The sequence below is a fragment of the Mizuhopecten yessoensis genome, unplaced genomic scaffold, assembly GCF_002113885.1.
Source record: "Mizuhopecten yessoensis strain PY_sf001 unplaced genomic scaffold, ASM211388v2 scaffold4493, whole genome shotgun sequence".
NCBI classification, from domain to species: Eukaryota; Metazoa; Mollusca; class Bivalvia; order Pectinida; family Pectinidae; genus Mizuhopecten; species Mizuhopecten yessoensis.
In genome coordinates, this window is record NW_018405574.1 from 45,068 (window position 1) to 64,105 (window position 19,038).

At 37.1% G+C, this 19,038-nt stretch overlaps 2 protein-coding genes across 3 annotated transcripts; one reads left to right on the forward strand and one right to left on the reverse strand.

The window, feature by feature from the left end:
- Positions 1-1,144: 1,144 nt before the first annotated feature.
- LOC110449102 (protein O-GlcNAcase-like) lies at positions 1,145-13,407 on the reverse strand. Of its 2 annotated transcripts, XM_021495731.1 has the most exons (15): positions 13,183-13,407; positions 12,122-12,173; positions 11,722-11,819; positions 11,189-11,319; positions 10,793-10,961; positions 10,534-10,632; positions 9,462-9,746; positions 8,443-9,164; positions 7,901-8,075; positions 7,341-7,397; positions 5,738-5,823; positions 4,334-4,438; positions 3,593-3,684; positions 3,043-3,232; positions 1,145-2,847 (listed from the first exon to the last, which is right to left on the reverse strand). In XM_021495731.1, the coding sequence occupies exons 1-15, from the start codon at positions 13,250-13,252 to the stop codon at positions 2,548-2,550; spliced, it is 2,631 nt and encodes an 876-aa protein (XP_021351406.1). In that variant the 5' UTR covers positions 13,253-13,407; the 3' UTR covers positions 1,145-2,547. The 2 variants fall into 2 exon arrangements, with proteins under 2 accessions (XP_021351406.1, XP_021351407.1); XM_021495732.1 differs by lacking the exon at positions 7,341-7,397.
- A 1,647-nt stretch (positions 13,408-15,054) lies between these two features.
- Positions 15,055-18,805, forward strand: LOC110449103 (probable protein S-acyltransferase 12). The gene is made up of 2 exons (XM_021495734.1): positions 15,055-15,745; positions 17,439-18,805. The coding sequence occupies exons 1-2, from the start codon at positions 15,407-15,409 to the stop codon at positions 18,132-18,134; spliced, it is 1,035 nt and encodes a 344-aa protein (XP_021351409.1). The 5' UTR covers positions 15,055-15,406; the 3' UTR covers positions 18,135-18,805.
- The last annotated feature ends 233 nt before the right edge of the window (positions 18,806-19,038 follow it).

Consider the following 19,038-nt stretch of genomic DNA (forward strand, 5'->3'; position numbering starts at 1 on the left):
TTTGATGGACGTATAAAAAGGTTTACATTGCTGGTCTACATAACATACCTAATGTCATGAGTCTAGTCCAAATGGTTCTATGATATTGTTGTTTGAAGTTTTAAACAGTTTCAACCCATGTGACCTTGAAAGTAGGTCAAGGTCATTTTAATGAAAAAACTTTTAAGCACTCCATCCCAGGTACCTACTGGCCAATTAGCATGAGCCGGGGCCGGATGGAACTTGAGAAGAGAAGTTTGTTACCAGCTTTTAACCAATGTTGACTTTTGAACCAGACTAGCACTTAAAGTTGACCTTTGAAGTCATAACTGTAATTAAGAAAAAGATTGGCACTGCTGGTCTTCATAACACATCGAAGTATAATGACTCTAGTACGAATGGTTCTTATGATATTGTTGTTTGAAATTTTTACCATATTTGTCCCCTGTGACCTTGAAAGTAGGTCAAGGTCATACGTTTATAGCACTTCATCCCATCTACCTACTGGTCAAGTGTCATGACTCTTGGTCCTCCAAATCTTCTTCAGAAGTCGTTCAAAAGAATTTGACGGACATAAGAACGGCATAAGCTCCCATGGCCCGAAGCCAAAAACCTTAAAAACAACTTCTGCATTACCAGGAGGCCCTGGGTGATGATATTTGACCAGTAACACACCGAGATAGAGTAGTTTAATAAGACAAGGAGACTCAATATATAGAAATATTTGCATAATCACTTATCAGGAACATTTTCTCAAGATTACTCAAATATCCAGGTGAGTGATACAGGCCCTCTAGGCTTCTTGATCGTTAAGAAGTCTGGAAATGGGCAACACATTTTGAATACGATTTTGATCTATGAAATAAAGACTGTCCAGTCAAAAGGTTCCATGCATATCTGCAAAGTTACATTCGTTCCCGAGAACAAGATAATGCATGCATTTATGACAAAGATCAGTGAATCTTCACTAAGATAAAGTACCGGTAAAGGCATTTCAGAAATATGAACCCCAACCAAAATAATCACCCTTAAAACAACCACTAAACGACACATACATTGTGCGACTTCCATCTCGGACATACCCGGTAGTAACATAATATGCATGAAATGAACATCCAGGATAAGTTTTATTTGAATTTTCTAGAAAAATCGAACAACTCGTTTCTTTCAGTTTTCTGTTTCTTTATTTAAATCTGTTGACATATTGATCAAGATGTACACAATGTGTATGTAGACCAGAGTATGTATTCACAATCTCGCATAATGTTGTTCAACTCCGAACAGTTCACATGTCGGCCAGAATCACAACCACTATCCTATAGTGTTAAGCACTAGAGTCTTGTAAAACAATATTGGGAATCGAACGATTCCAGCTGAGCTACACACGTCTCGTAAGTGTTAGTAACTGGGGAGGTAGCACTGTAATAGCTTCCGTCTCTACCTCCCTTACACCCAATCATTGGGTCTAGTGTTCAGCTTGTAGGGAGATATTGAAATTAACAACAAATGGTGAAGGAACACCTTTAAACATGTCATGGGGCTTTTCCAGAAATAAATGTATGCAGGAGGGTGGAGGTACTTTTAATGGGCATTACCCTTATTTATTTTCCATGTAGGAATGTGAAATATTTCAGACCCTACCTCTTGTTTAATTATAAGTGGATCCTCCCCACTCACTTCCTCAATACATTCCTATCTAGAATAGCCCATACATATCAGCGTAGCCCATACATATCAGAGGCCTTCACATAACATACTGCAGCACCTATCAAAAGTATAACACATCTTCAAACACTGTTCATTCCCCTGGCAGAAATGTCATTTATAAAGAGTAACAAAATGTATCTTTACACCAGAAAATAAGGCAACATCATATATGTTTTTATATTTGACAGATCCATAGTACCACAAAGTATCTTGCACGTCAACAGACATCAATGTTAAATGTTTCCTTTTCTTTAGCGACTCAAGAAATTAAGTCAAACACATTCATAGAGACAAAATGCAATACAAGAACTCAATGGAGGGGAAAAAAAGTAAGATACACATTGACGAAACTTTATCAACTCAATTTATGCCAGATACCTTTCAATTCATCCACTGTTTTCATAATCACAGTTGTCCAAGTCACATGATCACATTTCAAAGATTTTTGTTTTTATAACTCAACTGAATTATTGAATGTTTTCAATTACAAGATCAATCTCACCATCATAACATGTGTTTACTGTAACTTTGAGCACGACATTCATTCCCAGATGCGGAGGTAATGAAAAAAATTCACTTCTTACAAGGTATAAATTATTCCTATTTGACTATTACCCTGTAATAAGCAACCTTTTCTCTTTTAAATACATATAAATAACATATAAATATTTCTTTAAAAATTCTTTCAATAATGATTGGCATTTATACATACACATGATAAAATACTGTTGAATATTCATTAAAAGATACACAGCTTTCAATAAGCTAGTGTTTGGTCAAAATACATCACAGATCATTGCAGGCTGGCCCTAGGTTTTGGACATGTCTCGGCAGTAAGCAGAACCCGACATGACCACTGTCTTAGATAATGCGTCCCAGATACACAACATCCTCGGGATCTTGAGGTTGTAACGTTATCGGAAAGAACCCAATCCTTCTGTAATGGTCGATCATACATTTGTCCCCAACATTCATTTCGACATGTACGCCTTCTGATCCACCCGATTTGATAGCATTCAGAGCACAGGCCAATAGACGTTTAGGCACAGAGTAGTCGACAACTCTACTTGGAATAAAGTCCACTCTCACTACCGATTGGTACTTTTGGAGCACAGTCTCAGGAATATTTCTCTGTTCATTGTGAAAACTTGATATCACTTCCTGAAGATAAGAAAAATGAATCATTGTTAGTTTACATTGGATCAATCAAGTCCCGGATTCCAATCTTAGATGTCCATCAAAGTGAGAGTTAAGAGGAGAGAAGTACATATGTCTTAAAATTAAGTCTCCTTAAGTGTTATGTCAAAGTTATACTGGGAATGTTTAAAAGTTCTATTTAAGTTCTATTCCACTTACATCAGCAGGGCTCGGCTGCTCTTTCTGGACTAGTGGGTACTTCTCTTTCATAGCAGGAATCCATGCCAGCTTTGCCCTTTCCTGAAGTTGCCGAGCACTTAGTGCTGCCACAGCATACCCACAAACTCCAACGTCGTCCTCAACCAGAAAGCAGTTCTCTGGACTAAGGGATGTCATTGCACCCAATATCCTGTAAAATAAAAGCATACATAATTTTGGTTTCTGCAAAACAACTCATTTGAGGACCAATACACAAATCATTAAGACATTATATGCCCATCTATAAAAATCATACATTACTTTCGCAGTTGTCCCCCTCATAACTAGTAAGCAGGGATTAAATTTCGCTTCACATAACTCGATATAAATATTGCATTTATCGATTTTGAGTGTTCTGTGAAAATAAGTAAAATGAAATATGGCAGTGTTGTTTTATCTTTATTGTTTGACTGCTAACGGGTAAACCATTTTTTTCTCTAGTCTGTGAATATTTGTGTGATCTCTAGTAATCGCAAATATAGGAAAATTAAATCCTGAAACGGAGGAGTACCTGTCTCCTATGAGTCCTGGCATATCAGGAAATACTTCTGTACCATCCATCCCATCATCACAGGTCTGTAGGCAGATCTGATAAACTGCACTCTAGAACAAAAGTTATACAAAATTGTGATTTTTCACTATTAAACTTGATGATCAGAAGAGTCTTCACTCGTATCATTTCGGGAAAGAAAATCAATCTCAAATTAAAAGAAGTTGTGGCCATTAGACTATTATACATTGAAACCTGTGGTGTGATCAGAACGGAACAGGTCTCAAACATTGGAGGATGTTTCTTATATCAAATCTGGTTCAATGCCAGTAACACCTATGTTATTAGCTATACAATCAACAGGGCAGACTCCATTCATATTTTATTTGATAATGAAATTTAACTCTACCAATAACATCAATTATAGTTTTTTCCGTTTGTGTTAATTCAAATTGTTCTGAATTTGAAGTACATAAAGCTGCTACGTACTATTACCATTTAGTACATCACATGATAATTTCTAGGATAGCTATGAAAAATGATCATAAAATATCTATGTGCATCACAGGGAACACACTAAAATATTAATGGAGAGTGTCAACATCAAAAATATATGACCAACTTACCTTATCACTACAAGAGTATGGTCGATAGCGATACTGGTTCCTGATAATGGAATCTGTGACCAACTTACCTTATCACTACATGAGTATGGTCGATAGCGATACTGGTTCCTGATGATGGAATCTGTGACCAACTTACCTCATCACTAGACGAGTATGGTCTATAGCGATACTGGTTCCTGATGATGACCTCTGGAGGTTGCATGTAGTACAAGTCACATGCACTTCTAGTAGGTAACAAACGCTGCAAACAGCCAGATCAAAATTAAATCAGTACAGGCCAACAGATGCTGTATAATAGAATCTTAGTTTAATAGACGGCAAGACTTTCACTACGTCCCATTTCATCCATAGTATTTTGTAAATTGTTTCTTCTTTCTTAAAAAGACTTGACATTAACTTTTAAATTGCACAAATTTCAACCGATTTCAAACAGGTTAGAGATTGCCCCAAGCTGTTTCTATGCACAACCTAAAAATCAAATAATGATTTTCATGTGATATATTTCCAATAGGTGTTAATTTCAAGCCCTTGCAAGATAATATTCTTTTCCCCAAAATATATCCGACTGAAAATGTTCATTTCTGGAAAGTCTTGCCATCTTACAGAGCAAAGTTTCAATTTCCAAAAATAATACTGGTTATGAAAGCAAAAGAAATAATGCATATTTTTTTTACATCTGCAATCATCACCGTGTCTGCACCATGTCCCAAGTGTGTTCTATTAGGTAGAATGTATGTTTGAAATGTTGAGAACTAGCCACCTGAAGTTTGCCGAATTTCCTAGAGTATTTAACAAACAGAGGCCTTGTTACTTGAAACTGTGACCTCAATGTATGTAGTACTGAGCCAAGACCTTGCTGTTTCAGAATGACAATACTCTTGTCACAATTAACAGGTAATCAAACACAGCTCAAGTTCTCCACAATTTTGCAACCAAAATGTTGATTAATTGTGATCAGCTGAATTTTGAATTCATGTTTTTCATTGTTTTGTGAAAATGTTGATCTTTGTTATATAACAAGGTGAATCAGTGTACAAACACTTCAAATTTGTTTTAGATAGGATTTCCAATATTTTTCAGGCAAGGCTGGTAAACATTCCAAATATATCTTCTTTTTGCCTCAAAACAGGCTCAAGAATATGCGAACTGTCTGGAAAGAAAACACATCAACCAGAAGAAAGGTACCATGTACATCAGTCTAGAAAACTGACATCCAAGATTTCAGATCTTAACAAATCTGTCCGAAAACAGTTACCCCAAACCCGACCAACAAAAACAAACTTTTATAGATATCTCTAATGTACATGGTAACATTTCACCTGCTTAAAAAACGCAGCGCAAAAAATCCTGTAAATAAGACTTGGGACATAAATGCAAGCACTGTGAAAGCTGAAAAGATGACACAGCATGTTACTGATGTTATCATATTTACTGTTACCAACTAAGTGTGTGCTCAAAGTTATAATTCATTCATTCAAACTTGTCAAATTCTAGGCACAATGTTGGTTGAGGAAGGTCCCGGTCCAGTCCAGATACATACTTCAAATTCTCCTTGTAAACCGCCTCGGAAGACCCAGGGCTCTGAATCGCCACAAGAGAATGCCTCCTTGTAAAGGTTTGAGCACCCTAGATGATTAGCAAAGAGAAAATGAGAGAGACTGTTAATAGGGATGCAAGAAATTCCTTAACAAGAAACAAGTTTTCATTGCGACTGGACAAATTTGAGAATCACTAATAACATGGCGTGTTTACCACAGGACTTAACATTAAACTTTTTATCGAGTGTTCAAATTCTTTTCACTGGTTTTAGGAGGGAGGGGTCACATTTGTCAAAAAAATCACAATTTTTTAAAGTGATATTTTTTTTTTTTAAATGTAATAGAATGTACCACACAATTTGTCCAACCTTTTCATCAATAACAACATTCTCTGAAACTACATCATTATTCTTACCTGTGTTGAATTTTTCTACTCATTGTAATCATAAATGCTCATTTAAATTCTATTCTTTCAATTACTACATTACATTCTCTTAGTCAAAACAAATTATCATGTTCAAATTTTAATAACCATAAGTATGAGAAAACTTCTCATTTTTAATTTTTCAAATATAATTTGTCAAAAGAAAAGAATGTAATGAATGCCAGCCATGCAGCAGTCAGCCTATTTCTAACCAGGAGAAAACCTCTCGAAATTGTCAAAGTTTTCTTATTTTGCTTTTTCTATTCTTTCCATTGCGTCATCAGCCTGGGTCCAGATCAACCAAAAGTGTTGTTTAACACATCAAATGTAGACCAATTATTTTTTGATACAACCGATACACTCTATTCAAGACTCTGTAATCCTGTTATTAAGAGTGTATAGAAATTTAAGATATCCAGAACTGTCAATCATACTTATTTGGTCGATCTGGAACACGGCCCATCTCCTGGTTAGCTTCAGACAAAATAGAATTCATGTTTAGACAATACATGAAACTTGTGTCATTTAATTAATAACAAATGTCATTCAACGGTCTCACTTCCTTAAATACTTCCAGTATTTCTTTAACAAATTATTGGTTCACTTCTAATAACTTGAAATTGAAGTAATTCAACACACTGAATGGTAAGCTGGTGATAAAAAAATGACAAAAGCTTCTTTGTACATATCTACAAACGAAAACACTACCATCGTTTCCTTCTTTTCCTCAAAACAAATGTTTAAATTGAGACCGAGCAGAACTAAAAGAGAAATCAATAAAGCATGACGGCAAATAAAAATTCATTATCAGGTTGAAAAGTGCAGAGAAATACCTTTTCAATTCTGACATGAACGACATGGCCGAGGCAAAATTAAATGATTTAATCAAATCCTATTCAACGATGCTGAAAGCTTGCCAGTCTTTCATCGAAAATAGATGTATAGAAACTGTACAATGTTTTTTTATCAAACAAAATGAACATACACATTAACATTCGAAGATGAGAAGGAAACGACAGTGTGCTAGTCTAGTGTAATTCAATACACGATTATAACATCTGAAAAAGCAAACATTAATGAGATAGGCATGACTGCTGCATAGTGAACCCTAAGATGCTGTTGTAAAACTAGGGTGGCCTTGTACTGGTACAAAATACTGGGTTGGAGGGACTGATGCCTACATGAAAGATTGTCGTTTCCTTTCGTTTCACTGGTTGACAAGGTACAACTCCCCAACTCTGCAAACAGAAAAACGTGAAGAAATTAGTGAGCTATGCAGCCAGCAGCGTTCATTTCTCAGGCTAAATAGGAACAATGTTACATGTAGCTCATCAATACTATTTCATTGTAGCACCATTCCTCCACTAAATGACCTCACACATCACATTCAATGTTGGTGATCTTTTGCCATCACTGTTGGATATATCCTTGTCCTTTATAATAACATTCCCTCCTCCACCATTTTTTTTTTTTTTTTTTTTTTTTAAAAATTTGGTTTTNTGGCTTTCATTCTATCATTGAAAATTGGATAGCAGGGCAGGTATTGATTTCTTTCAAAAGGGAAAGATGTTATATATATTTAAATCTTCAGTATGTCCAAGAACTGTCCTCCAATATTTTCACCTATGATGAAAATACCAAGAAAATTGGATTTTTTCACTTTATTTACGTATATTATAAGCATTTGAAGAAACTGTCACCATTCGACTTTGTTTATACATGATATTTTTGAGATACTTACTTAGCCATGCTACATAGGCAGCACAGGTTTCCAACACACCAAGGATGTCCCAAACGTAAGGGAAGATGGTGTGTGCTAGTGAAACATTAGGAACCTCATACAGACGCTTGGCCATGTCTTGAACTCTCTTAACATCGGTTATGAAAGTGTCTGCATTTTCCATCCATTCTGCAACCTGAAACATGTAGCAATATACCCTGTTACTTCATGTTGTGACATAGAAACTTTCTCTGAAAGCCAAGCAAAATTGTAAAGGCATATATGCCATCCAAATTTGCTTTACTATTTTTTGTGTTATCAGAAATCTTGCTTTCCAAAACCAAATATGTTGAAATAGACTTTTGAAAACAAAACAAACATAAAAAAAAAGGTTAATTCGGGGCCTTGCCCCTTTCCCCAAGATACTTTTTGCTGTTTTTCCCCAAAATCAATGCAAAAAATCACTTAATTCCCTAAAATCAGGATTTTTTGTGGGTGATATTTTTCCAAATCAACAGACACAGGCCCCTGTGGAATGAAATAGAAATATCACTGATACTTACTTCCGATTGTTTTTTCTGGGCCTGCGTGACCTGAAATGCATTGCACTTTACCCATCTGAGATTCTGTAACATCTTAACTCCCTGCGTACCATGTTCAAATGGCAGGTAAAAGAGATCCACGAGGAGAGAAAGATCTTCATAATAGGTTTTATTATCACAGATTTTTGAGGCTGTCAGTCCTTTTTTGTTCTGCAAGTCTTCAGCAACAACTTCAACTTGCATAAGATTGTCAAGCGAAGCTTGTTCATGATTGTCTGAGTTCACTGATGAGGTATCATCACTTAAAGCACAATCCATAGGTTCCCCGAGAATATCAGCAACAGTACAGGGTTGTTCTGTGTCTGTTACAGGAATGCCATTACTACAACTGCTGACAAGGCTGTTTACAGGGTTCATCGTTGGTTGCATGTACGAAGGATTGTTCTCAGTTTCCTCTACTCCTGGTAGACTACAGTAAACATCTGGAATCCCAGCAGGGTTAGATAGGGGACCCGCTAGAGGTATGCAGTTATTTGGTGGAGGGATAGGGACAGGGGTAACAGCAACTGGAGGCATACGGTTATTGTCCAATTCCAGCATCCACTCTTTGAGAGCCATCATCAGAGCCACTTTTGGCTGGTATCTAGTGTCCAATCTGGCCGGCAGGTCTTCTGTCGTCGTATCAAACTCGCACTCCGTCTCCAACTTTATGTCAGAAACAACTGGACTCAGCCTCTCACCATCTGAAAAAAAATTAAACAGTATTTTCTTAAATAGCCAAACATAATTACATGATCACATACATTTCATTTCAGCAGGATCAGTAAATAAAATCATTTCAGTAGGATCAGTAAATAAAATCATTTCAGCAGATAAAATCATTTCAGCAGGATCAGTAAATAAAATCATAGCTTTTACAAATTCCTCTTCCAAAATATAAAATGTCAATCTTACTGAAGTTTGCAAACGCATGTTAACATTAATCCTGATTGTTGTCTTTATTTACCTATAATACATTACTGATAAAAATAATGATTTACCTGAAATTATATCTTTCTTAAGTCCATCACAGTTGGATTTACTCCACTGTCCAAGGGTGTGGAGAGCAATGTAATTTCCCTCAAATTCAGTGTTTGGATTTGTCAAGACACCTCGCAAGTATGGTATGATCTCTGGTGACCGGCCGTCATAGGGTCCAAGGAAAATCCTCCTAGGGTCGTAGTCATTAGCATGAATGTTGTCCCAAATAATGGGTGGTCTTCTAAGCACATTAGAAATAGCCATTAGGTGACTCACTGTGATTTTCTTGGTGACCACTTTGGCACCTGTATGAACACAAAAATGTACTTAAAATCAGGACATTGGAGATGTATGTACATCAAATATGGGCATCATATGGTTTTCAAAATATCTACTAAGAACAAGGCAGAGTATTACCAGCAATCCTTAGCTTGCCCCCACAATTTGGTATGCAGAGGGACACAAGACTCAAGTATGCATCACTCTGCTATCCAAAGAGGTATTTTCAAATTTCACGCTGTACAAAATTTGGTTATAGCAGGGTGAAGGGACTGGGAGTTACGAGATATGATCCATACAAAGAGGTAAGACTGACAGATTGTAACTTAGCTCCCACCTGTAGCATCGGTGCCCTAAAGACAGCAAAATGGTCGTTAAAATCTTCTTACTGAGATTGTTATAACTGAATCTGTGCATTGTCACTTCTCAAGTTATTGTAACATATTTCATCATATCCTGTCAGAATGTTTGCATCTGTAATAGACTGTATAAATGCACATCAATACTAAAAAACTTTTTATTTTTATCCTTGCTTTCTTATGATTAGGTTTCAATGGACACTAACTGCTAGGTCAGACAGGTTGATTAGAAATGCTCAGTTGTGTTTGAAATGCTGCTAAATTTTATAGTTAAAAACCATCAAAACACTATATACATCAACACAAGAGATAAAATATCCAGTTTACAAAGTCAATTTCTATTATGTTTCAATAGTGAAAACCCAAAGTTTTAAACAATCAACAGCCCTAACTCTCCCATTAAGAAATGAATTTACTCAGAACATTTGGGATATTTAGAAATAACTGTTTTTACCTGTCCAAAGGATGTCAATTCCTGGCATGAGTTTGACACCGATGGTGTTAAGGTATTCAGACATAGCCATGTCTGGTACAGCACGAGAGGTACAGTACTCTGAAAAGACAATCATTTTTATCCAGTTAACATTTTCATTGGCATAAAAAGTTTTTCCTCAAAAATTGATAACAATAACACTTATTAATTTTAATGCAACAGTTTATAGATACTCATCACTGTTAACTGTCTGAGCAGCATCGGTAAATAAACAACTTACCAGTAGGGCAGAAATAAAAGTGAGGCTGACCAAGATGCTCATAAACTTCGTTGGTGACAGAGACCTGGGCACTGGCAAAAGACTGGAACACACTACGGTCAGCCTCGCTCAGCTCAGTGTCAATGTCATCAAACAATAGGGCAAAACCAGTGCAACCAAATGTGGCAACCTGCAAAGACAAGGCACAAGTCTAAAACACAACGATTCAGCAAGAGACATGTTGACATCAATTACCTTCATGTCTTTCTTTGGGGCCGTTATAAGGGCCCTTCCCCTCAACACTTTCAGCTTTATTTTCCCAAAATTAAAAAGCACATACAAGCTCCAAAATGTTGGTGATGCAAAAACAGGTTGTATTATTAAAAGTATTGTTGCAAACAAATGTTTGTTCTGTACCTGTTCCAACTTCCTTTTCAGACACTGTACATCTTTGGAGTTGGAGAAAGTAATATCAAGTCCAGGTGAAATGGCATAAATGAATTCTACATTGTTCTCTGTAGCAGCCTCAATCAAATTTGTCATGTTCTCTGCAGAAAAAAAAGAGAGATACAAGCTATTCAGTATGATGAAATCTGATTAATTAAAAGTTTCACCTTTTCTTACCTTTATTACCACCTGTACAGGTAAATACTGAAGCAACATTAAGTCGAAAATGTTAATGCATTTGAAAAATTAAGTAAATTAATTTATATTTCAATAATTAATTCAGCAGTGGCGTCCCTTTACATAGAAATCAATGTAGCAGCCTAAGGGTTAACTGATTCTGCTAATTTCTTTTTTTTTAGAGGAAGTTTCCTTCAATTTTTAAATGATGCACATTGAAAAGCTTTCGAAAAATTCCATGTCATTTTCAATTTCTTACTTTAAGATGTGACTTTAACAATGTATAAATAGAAATGCATCCAGTCATTTACAAATCACAAACAAACCTGCTTCTTCCACAGAGTACAGTTCTCTCCAGAATGCTCTGTGTTTGCAGTCATCCTTAGGAGCATACATATATGTGTTCAGGCCCATCTTTTTCAACCTGTAATGTTAAGTCAAAATCAAGCAACTGTAATATGAGCGATAAATTATTATTAACAAATACATTTAGATAAGAATACTTTTCTATTCCTTTAGAGACTAGCCTTATTAATTCTGTGAAAACAGAGTTAAACCCTGTAATATTACATCCCATATTTCTTCAGAACCAACAGAATTTTGTTACTGAGTCTTAAATCTGGACCACCAGAGCAGCAAAGAGTTTCTATAGGTTATCAGTCTCTGCTTTGTTATTGACTCGATGGACACACGTCAGTCAGTGATTTTCTTTCATAAAGCATTTACCATGAAAAAAGCAACTTCCTCTGCTCTGTGCTCCATGGCCTTCCATAAAACCCTATTAAAAGAAATAGATAAAAAACAGTTCAACAATATATTATCATATGACGAACAACCTCCGGCAATACAACTCATTGTGAAAACAAGATATTGTGCGAAACAACCTAGGTACACTTACCCTATGCAGCCCTCATCACACCCTAAAACTAACGCCAGCTTTTATCTTTTATCTATGCACAAAAAAATCACTAATCACTGTAAATAACCCCCTTTTTTCACGTCTCATTGTTAGGACCCACGAGGGCATAAACATCACCATTGATGGAGCCCATGTAACATAAGATCCAAAATTTATATAAAAATACTTGGGGTGTAGGGAGAGGCTCTTGTGCTGGTCTGGAGGGCAACTGTCAAGCTAGTGGGGCAGTTGCTGGTGTCCTAACAAAGTTTATCTGAATGTAATTTACCAGCTGAATGCTTTTACTTAGAAAGGAGAATGACACAATGTTTTTTGCAAGGATTTTCAAAGTTAAGCTGATACCTGGAACATGAGAGCTCAATGTCTTTAAGAAGTTTTTACATTTCGAGTAAAAAAACAAAATAAATTCATTCTATGGCAACTTTTCCCATTTAAATGTAGAATATACTTATTTTAAAAATATTTAGTCTGGTAAAAATACAAAAAAATGGCATCATTTTTCAAGTCCATATACATTTATACTCCCGTTTCGTCATTTAACGTTTTCGCAAAGGATATTAATTGTCTATAACTAAAAATACAGGCGTCGCCAACAGCGAGTTAATATAAAATATGGCTACCTCGATTTATGGCGAAGTGCCAACAAGGACATGAATCATGATTCACCACAAACGGTTGCGTATATCATTCCGATACAGCTTGCATAGTGAACAATCAATTAAAATGTTCAGTTAGTATCGACACATTTGTTTTACATATGAATGGTTATTGTGAACTTCTTTCAACTTGTGGTTATATACTCCGTAAGTGACATTTTGCCGTCTGGCGAGTCGAAGGTCAGACACTGTTGTCCGACATTTTGGTTTACCTTCAACAGCTCCACACACAAATTTCTTTGATGAATCGTCCAGCCGTTTGTTGATCCCCGTAAATTTCATACTTGGTGTACGATTCTTCGGACGGTCAATTCTCCTGAGGAAAGTATCAAGAGTTGTACCTATTTTTCTTTGTATCTTTAAAACGATGTGTTTATCATGTCGGTATGTTATGTCTTGTTCCTAGCACTGTTCATGGAAATATGTCGATTCTAAAGTGTGTACCGAGTGTCGGTCGATTTGGTTCGCTGTCTACTTTTGCATCGTCCAATGAAAAGCGTTTTAACTAATCGTCCACAAGAACTGGACAAAACCGGTTAGAACTGGATAAGTTTGGGGCCGTGCGCACTGTTTGATAATAATGAGGCATTTTGAAGATATATATAGGTTATATTATGGGGAGGATATTAATCTTTCGGCTACAGCCCACCTCATGAACTAGTCCTACCCGAAGATAGCATGGTACCACAGAGTTTGTTTCTGTTTTTCGGGCTACAGTCAGTAGGCCTAGGCCTGTAATGCTGTTTTTCTTTACAACATATCATTGTATCATCGGTAATGAGTTTTCGCATTGTAGCTCCGCTTCACATCCAACGATCATATCAAGAAACGCATAGTTACATGGAATAAATGATAAAAAAAAAATCCTAAGTCGATACCATTTTTTGCTTCCGTCGGACGTTAAAGGACTACCTTTATCGCTATTTTCGCGTCTGTCAGTTATTAAACTTTCGCCATCAGATTACCTCTAGTTTCGCGTCTGTTTTAACTGCTTCTAGCACAGGGTCATGGAGTGCAGTCTCCTATATAACCCTTACCACCACCCTAACCGGGTGGTACCGTAATGATGACCCAGGGTACTGATATTGGGCCTGCAGCATACTGGGATGAATGACCTTGACCCACTTTCAAGGTCACAGGGGTCAAAAATCGTAAAATCAAAAGGCACAGGGTACTGATATTGGGCCAGTAGCAATTACAAATTAAAACCACTTTTCCACGAGTGGTCTTCGTAATAAGATGTTAAGATGAATAAAGAGGCTAAAAACCTTCCTGTAATATACAGACATTGAAATTTATTTCTAATCCTTCTAAATGAGTCATAACATTTTGAAATTATTTGAAATAATGTTGCAAAAATAAAAAAAACATAACAAATATCATTATTCATATACACAGAGGATACACTCCTTGCTTGCTAATGAAGAGATACAGAGATCAACCGAATCCCCATAGGGAAGGTGTTTCTGTGGAAAACGAATTCACTATAAATGTATTTCTTAATATATATTAAAAACTCTTTCAATTGGTCTAGTAAATGGGCAAATAACTCCAAGGCATAACAAACTGGAACTCTTCCTGGTCGGAGATACAATACAGTGCGCTGGTACTCTATACCTTAACAGGAATAATCCTGGAGGGGGCCATGGGGCCATTAACCCCTTAAGACTAAAATTGACCCCTCCATGTTCCAATTTTCTTTTAATTTTACATAGAATGGCCCTCTTAATTTTGATGTTGACTGAAAATTGCTGAAAATGGCCCACTGCCATCAAATCCCAGATTGTCCATGCTCTAACACGTTTATTACAGACCCCAGTGTGTTACTTGTCCTTAGAGTAGACACTGGTGTACCGCTTGGTCTACCATAGACAATCACTCATTCCCGCGCATTTGATATATATTATAGATAACAACTATAAAAAGACTATACATGATCGTTGTATTGTCTCGAGTCTTTAAATTGGACAGGTATTTGCACAAGTCAGGGCAGGTATACTATACACAGGTGAAGCTCTCTCGTATTTTTCTGACATTGCGGTATTAGCAAGCAATGCTATAATATCCGATAAGGATGACTATCGGTTGGATCTTTCAAACTGTCCGGTACGTGTGGCCAATGTCTGCTTGCCACGTCATTACCCCTATCTGCTACTATTTGGTACACATATCATGATACTGCATACAACATGAGTTCTCTTGATTTGTTTACATCGGAATGACTATAGATAGCAGTGGTAACTCGATCCCTGTGATCATAACGTCAACGAGAAACATGTCCTCATTGCAAGCAAGCTGAAACTGAAAGGTTGTACTTTTCCAATTCCGGTAAATGCTAACATTAGAGAGACATCCATTATTTGGTAATTGAGGTTGCTTTTCAAACATAACCAAATCGGAGACATCATTTCTAAACGGTTTCTTCTAAAAATCAAAATGCTTCTGAAAGAGAGATGGGCATCTCTGCAGAAAGGCTACAACAGTTTTACAAAATTCTGCCAAAAGACAATCTTGCCTCACAGTCGGATTAATCGACTTGGTCCCTGGCTGTTCCTGCTGGAAACGTTCTGTTTGTGTTACATCGGTACCGCGGAGATCATACCAACATTGTGGGACAGGTACGGACCTACATTTGTGCGAATGAATCAGGCGTTCACCTGGTTCCTCGGAGTTCAGATCCTGATGAATTGGCTGTGTGTAAGATATGTATCTTCGACCTATCACCCCGAGATCGGCCAGATACATCTCCTGAAGCGCGATGACCATTCTCACCAGGTAAGAATCAATTGAAAGGAAGGACATTAAAATGATTTGTGTCAATATACAAATCCAGCTCGAGTTTCCTCTGGCCCCGACACCAGACTTAGACATTTTGTCAGATAGATGTCTGGTGTGGGTTAGGTCTATATATATGTCAAGATGTCTAAGTCTGGTGTAAGGGGCCAGAGGAAACTCGGGCTCATAAAAATCTATCAATATTTTGAAGTCACTTTCAAATACAAATCCCGGTTTAGTTACACTGGAGATGTTTTCTGTGATCGCTATGCCAAACAGGCACCGTATTCATACGATTGCTGAATAACGCATCACAGAAATTCTCTCATGAATCATATAAACGGAGATTAACGGAACACCTCAGCCTGCGAGATCAAAGTACTGAAAGTACTGAAAACACATTGGGTTTAGCGCACCATCGACAGCGAAGTTCACGTCCGTATATGACCTTAGCTGTAAAAATAACGTTAAACAAAATAAACCAAACCAAATAATTGAAGGACGTGCTTCCATGTGTTATACATGCGTGTGTGCTTAAGGCGATGTGTTGGTGTATTTGCCTCCACGAGATAGCGCGAATCTGATGCCAACTTTCGAGTGCTACCTCAAAGAAATATTATGTCGAAGGCATCCAGCACAGTATTCCATCCGGTAACACTGTACTGCTACTGATTGACTACTTGTAGCGATTACCCTGTATACTGAACGTATAGCGGGGAATAACAACCAGCATTAAAGCCCCGCCCTGGGGACGGTACACATTGCTTTCCCCTCTTGAGCTAATGTTCAATACTAAGGCCTGGAGTGAAGTTGTATTACCAAACAAGCCGCCAGGAGACAAAAACGTTGTTCGGAATCGTAAAAATTGAAGATCCAAAATGCATCCTCGATACTCCAGGGGTTACGCTCACTTTCGCTCTATGCACTCCTGGAATAATGTCATAGCAAAATTAAGGGAACGCGACTAAGTATTTGAATTGCGAGGCTGATATCTGTCCTTTGAAGATCACAGAGGTTCTTTGGGTGTACATCAAAAGGATCAAACTCGTTTTCTTGTCTTGTCCTCAAGGTGGTCACAATGAGCCTTCGATTTTGCCTGACATAATCCAGGGGTGCAGAAAGCGAAAATGAGCATAACCCCTGGAGTATCAAGAATGTCCCAAATGATGCAGCAGATTATTTTTTTCGCGTTTTGCATCCCCACGTAGATGACACAAAAAGCAAACCCTCAATTCTGCAGGAAATCCTCCCATTAGTTGCACATGAAAACATGCATTGGACAATAGCTGAAGCAGGAATACGCTTGTTCTAGTGACTGACCTACAGGGGTGAACAATACAAAACAATGACGTTTTATTGTTTATTTATGAGTTAGGACAAATTTGAAAGTTGAATATTACAAATATCATTGGTTATAGAACATGAAACTGATTTAGAAAATCAAAGGTGGGCTTATTGAAAAAAATAACAAAAGGATCGGGTGTCTGTGAAAATACTACGATTTGTAAATGAAATGGGAGTATCCGGAACACATGTATGTAATGGTAAGGCTAGGATTTTCGTCAATAAATCAAGATAGAAGTTATTACTTTCATTGGAATTTTAAATATGTGCTGCATTCTTCCTATTTTTAATCATTTTATAACGAACAAATTTGTACATTCAATGTTGATATAATTTATGTCTTTCGTAGTACACGGATTACACACTCTCCTTTGTGGAAGAAAATCAACTGAACAGCCTGAGGCACAGAAAAGCTCCAGAACAGAAACGGAGCGCGTCCAAAAATTATTTCACGTGGAGCACGTGCAAGTCATGCAGGGAAGTTCGACCCGCTAGATGTCACCACTGTAATATCTGTAAGGCATGCGTTCTCGCGAGAGACCACCACTGCTTCTTTTCAGGGAATTGTGTCGGTTACAAAAACCTCCGTCACTTTTGTGTATTCCTCTTTTATAGTATGTATGCTACGGTGTATGCATTCTTGCACGCCTCAGCTTACTACTACCTAGAACTTTGGCCCCGGACAATCGCACTGGAAATTCTGCCGTTTGTTACCTTCCTAAGAAACCTGTTTGGCCAGGGTGAGTACCACACGGGCGTGCTCATACTAGTGTGGTGGGCGCTCGGTATGTTCTTAGTTATTGGTGCCTTCCAGTTTATTGATCTCGTGCTTGAAATCCCGGAAGGAGTGACGTCATACGAATTCAACAATGGAATAGAGTTGGAAGACTCGCGTTCCTTATTAGAGAAGGTTAGAGCAGTGTTTGGGAGTTACTGGCTTCTGAATTTGATAGCCCCAGTTCACTTTATATTTCCGCCTGTTGTAGATCCTGTCAACTGGCCGACTATTTCCGGAATAAAACGAGCACCAGATGAATTTTTGTAAAGTGAATGCGCAAGTTTTACAAGTACTATTTCTTTAAAATAAAATCATTCTAACAAAAAGTCATCATCCGGTCGATTTAATTGTATCACATTCAAAACATGTCTGTAAGAAGCTGACAGTTGTGATTCGTCATTTGTGATTCAATTACTAAAAAGAAGATTCCAGAGGGAAGTTGGCGTCCACCACTGACAATTCATTGGAATGTTACTGGTTTGTAGGTACCCTATTTGTTGTCCTCTTTCTTGACGAACACGTGTACTGGTACCAAGAGGACCATGCAAATCAAGTTGAAACCTGATCTTCGAGATGCCTGATTATTGCTGTCTTTTCCTACATAACAATTACGGACAGAGGGTATAATGGATACCAAGCTCCATCATCATATATGATTCAGTTACCAGTAATGTTATTTTGTTTGTTTGTTTGTTTTTTAAGATTTTGTCGAACTTGAAGAAGTCAAAAATAGGCAATAATTCGATTATGCACAATACCATTGTCTTTCATGTAAATCCAGTTTGATGTGCAAAATTCAAGATGTCTGCTTTGCAGCCATATTTGTATCCGCCTTTAAATTGCTTGCACTACTAAGAATAAAGAGAATCACGACCATTAACTTTAATCACGATGTCTTTAGTTTTTGTCAACAAATATCGTTTTAAATAAATTTTTAAACCAAATTCATGACGTCCTGTGGTCAATTTCATCATGTATGCCTTTTTTTTTAGATAAGAAGTTCACGAGAAATACCAATGAAAACATGCGAAACTTATTTATGTCTGTCTTGTTTACCCGATGCATCTCAAAACCGAGCAATCATTAATTTGGGACAATCTTACAAACCACGATATGTTTAGTACTTCAAGTGAAATAACGGTGACATATATTTTGCAATATTCATAAAAAA

What these genes read in the sequence shown, in the direction of transcription:
- LOC110449102 (XM_021495731.1), bottom strand. Translation starts at nt 13,252, where the DNA reads ATGAAATTTACGGGGATCAACAAACGGCTGGACGATTCATCAAAGAAA. An exon ending in CCCAGAAAAAACAATCGGAA is followed by an intron (nt 8,076 to 8,442) that starts GTAAGTATCAGT and finishes TACATGTTTCAG; the next exon opens with GTTGCAGAATGGATGGAAAA. An exon ending in AGCAGCCGAGCCCTGCTGAT is followed by an intron (nt 2,848 to 3,042) that starts GTAAGTGGAATA and finishes TCTTATCTTCAG; the next exon opens with GAAGTGATATCAAGTTTTCA.
- LOC110449103 (XM_021495734.1), top strand. Translation starts at nt 15,407, where the DNA reads ATGCTTCTGAAAGAGAGATGGGCATCTCTGCAGAAAGGCTACAACAGT. An exon ending in GCGATGACCATTCTCACCAG is followed by an intron (nt 15,746 to 17,438) that starts GTAAGAATCAAT and finishes TGTCTTTCGTAG; the next exon opens with TACACGGATTACACACTCTC.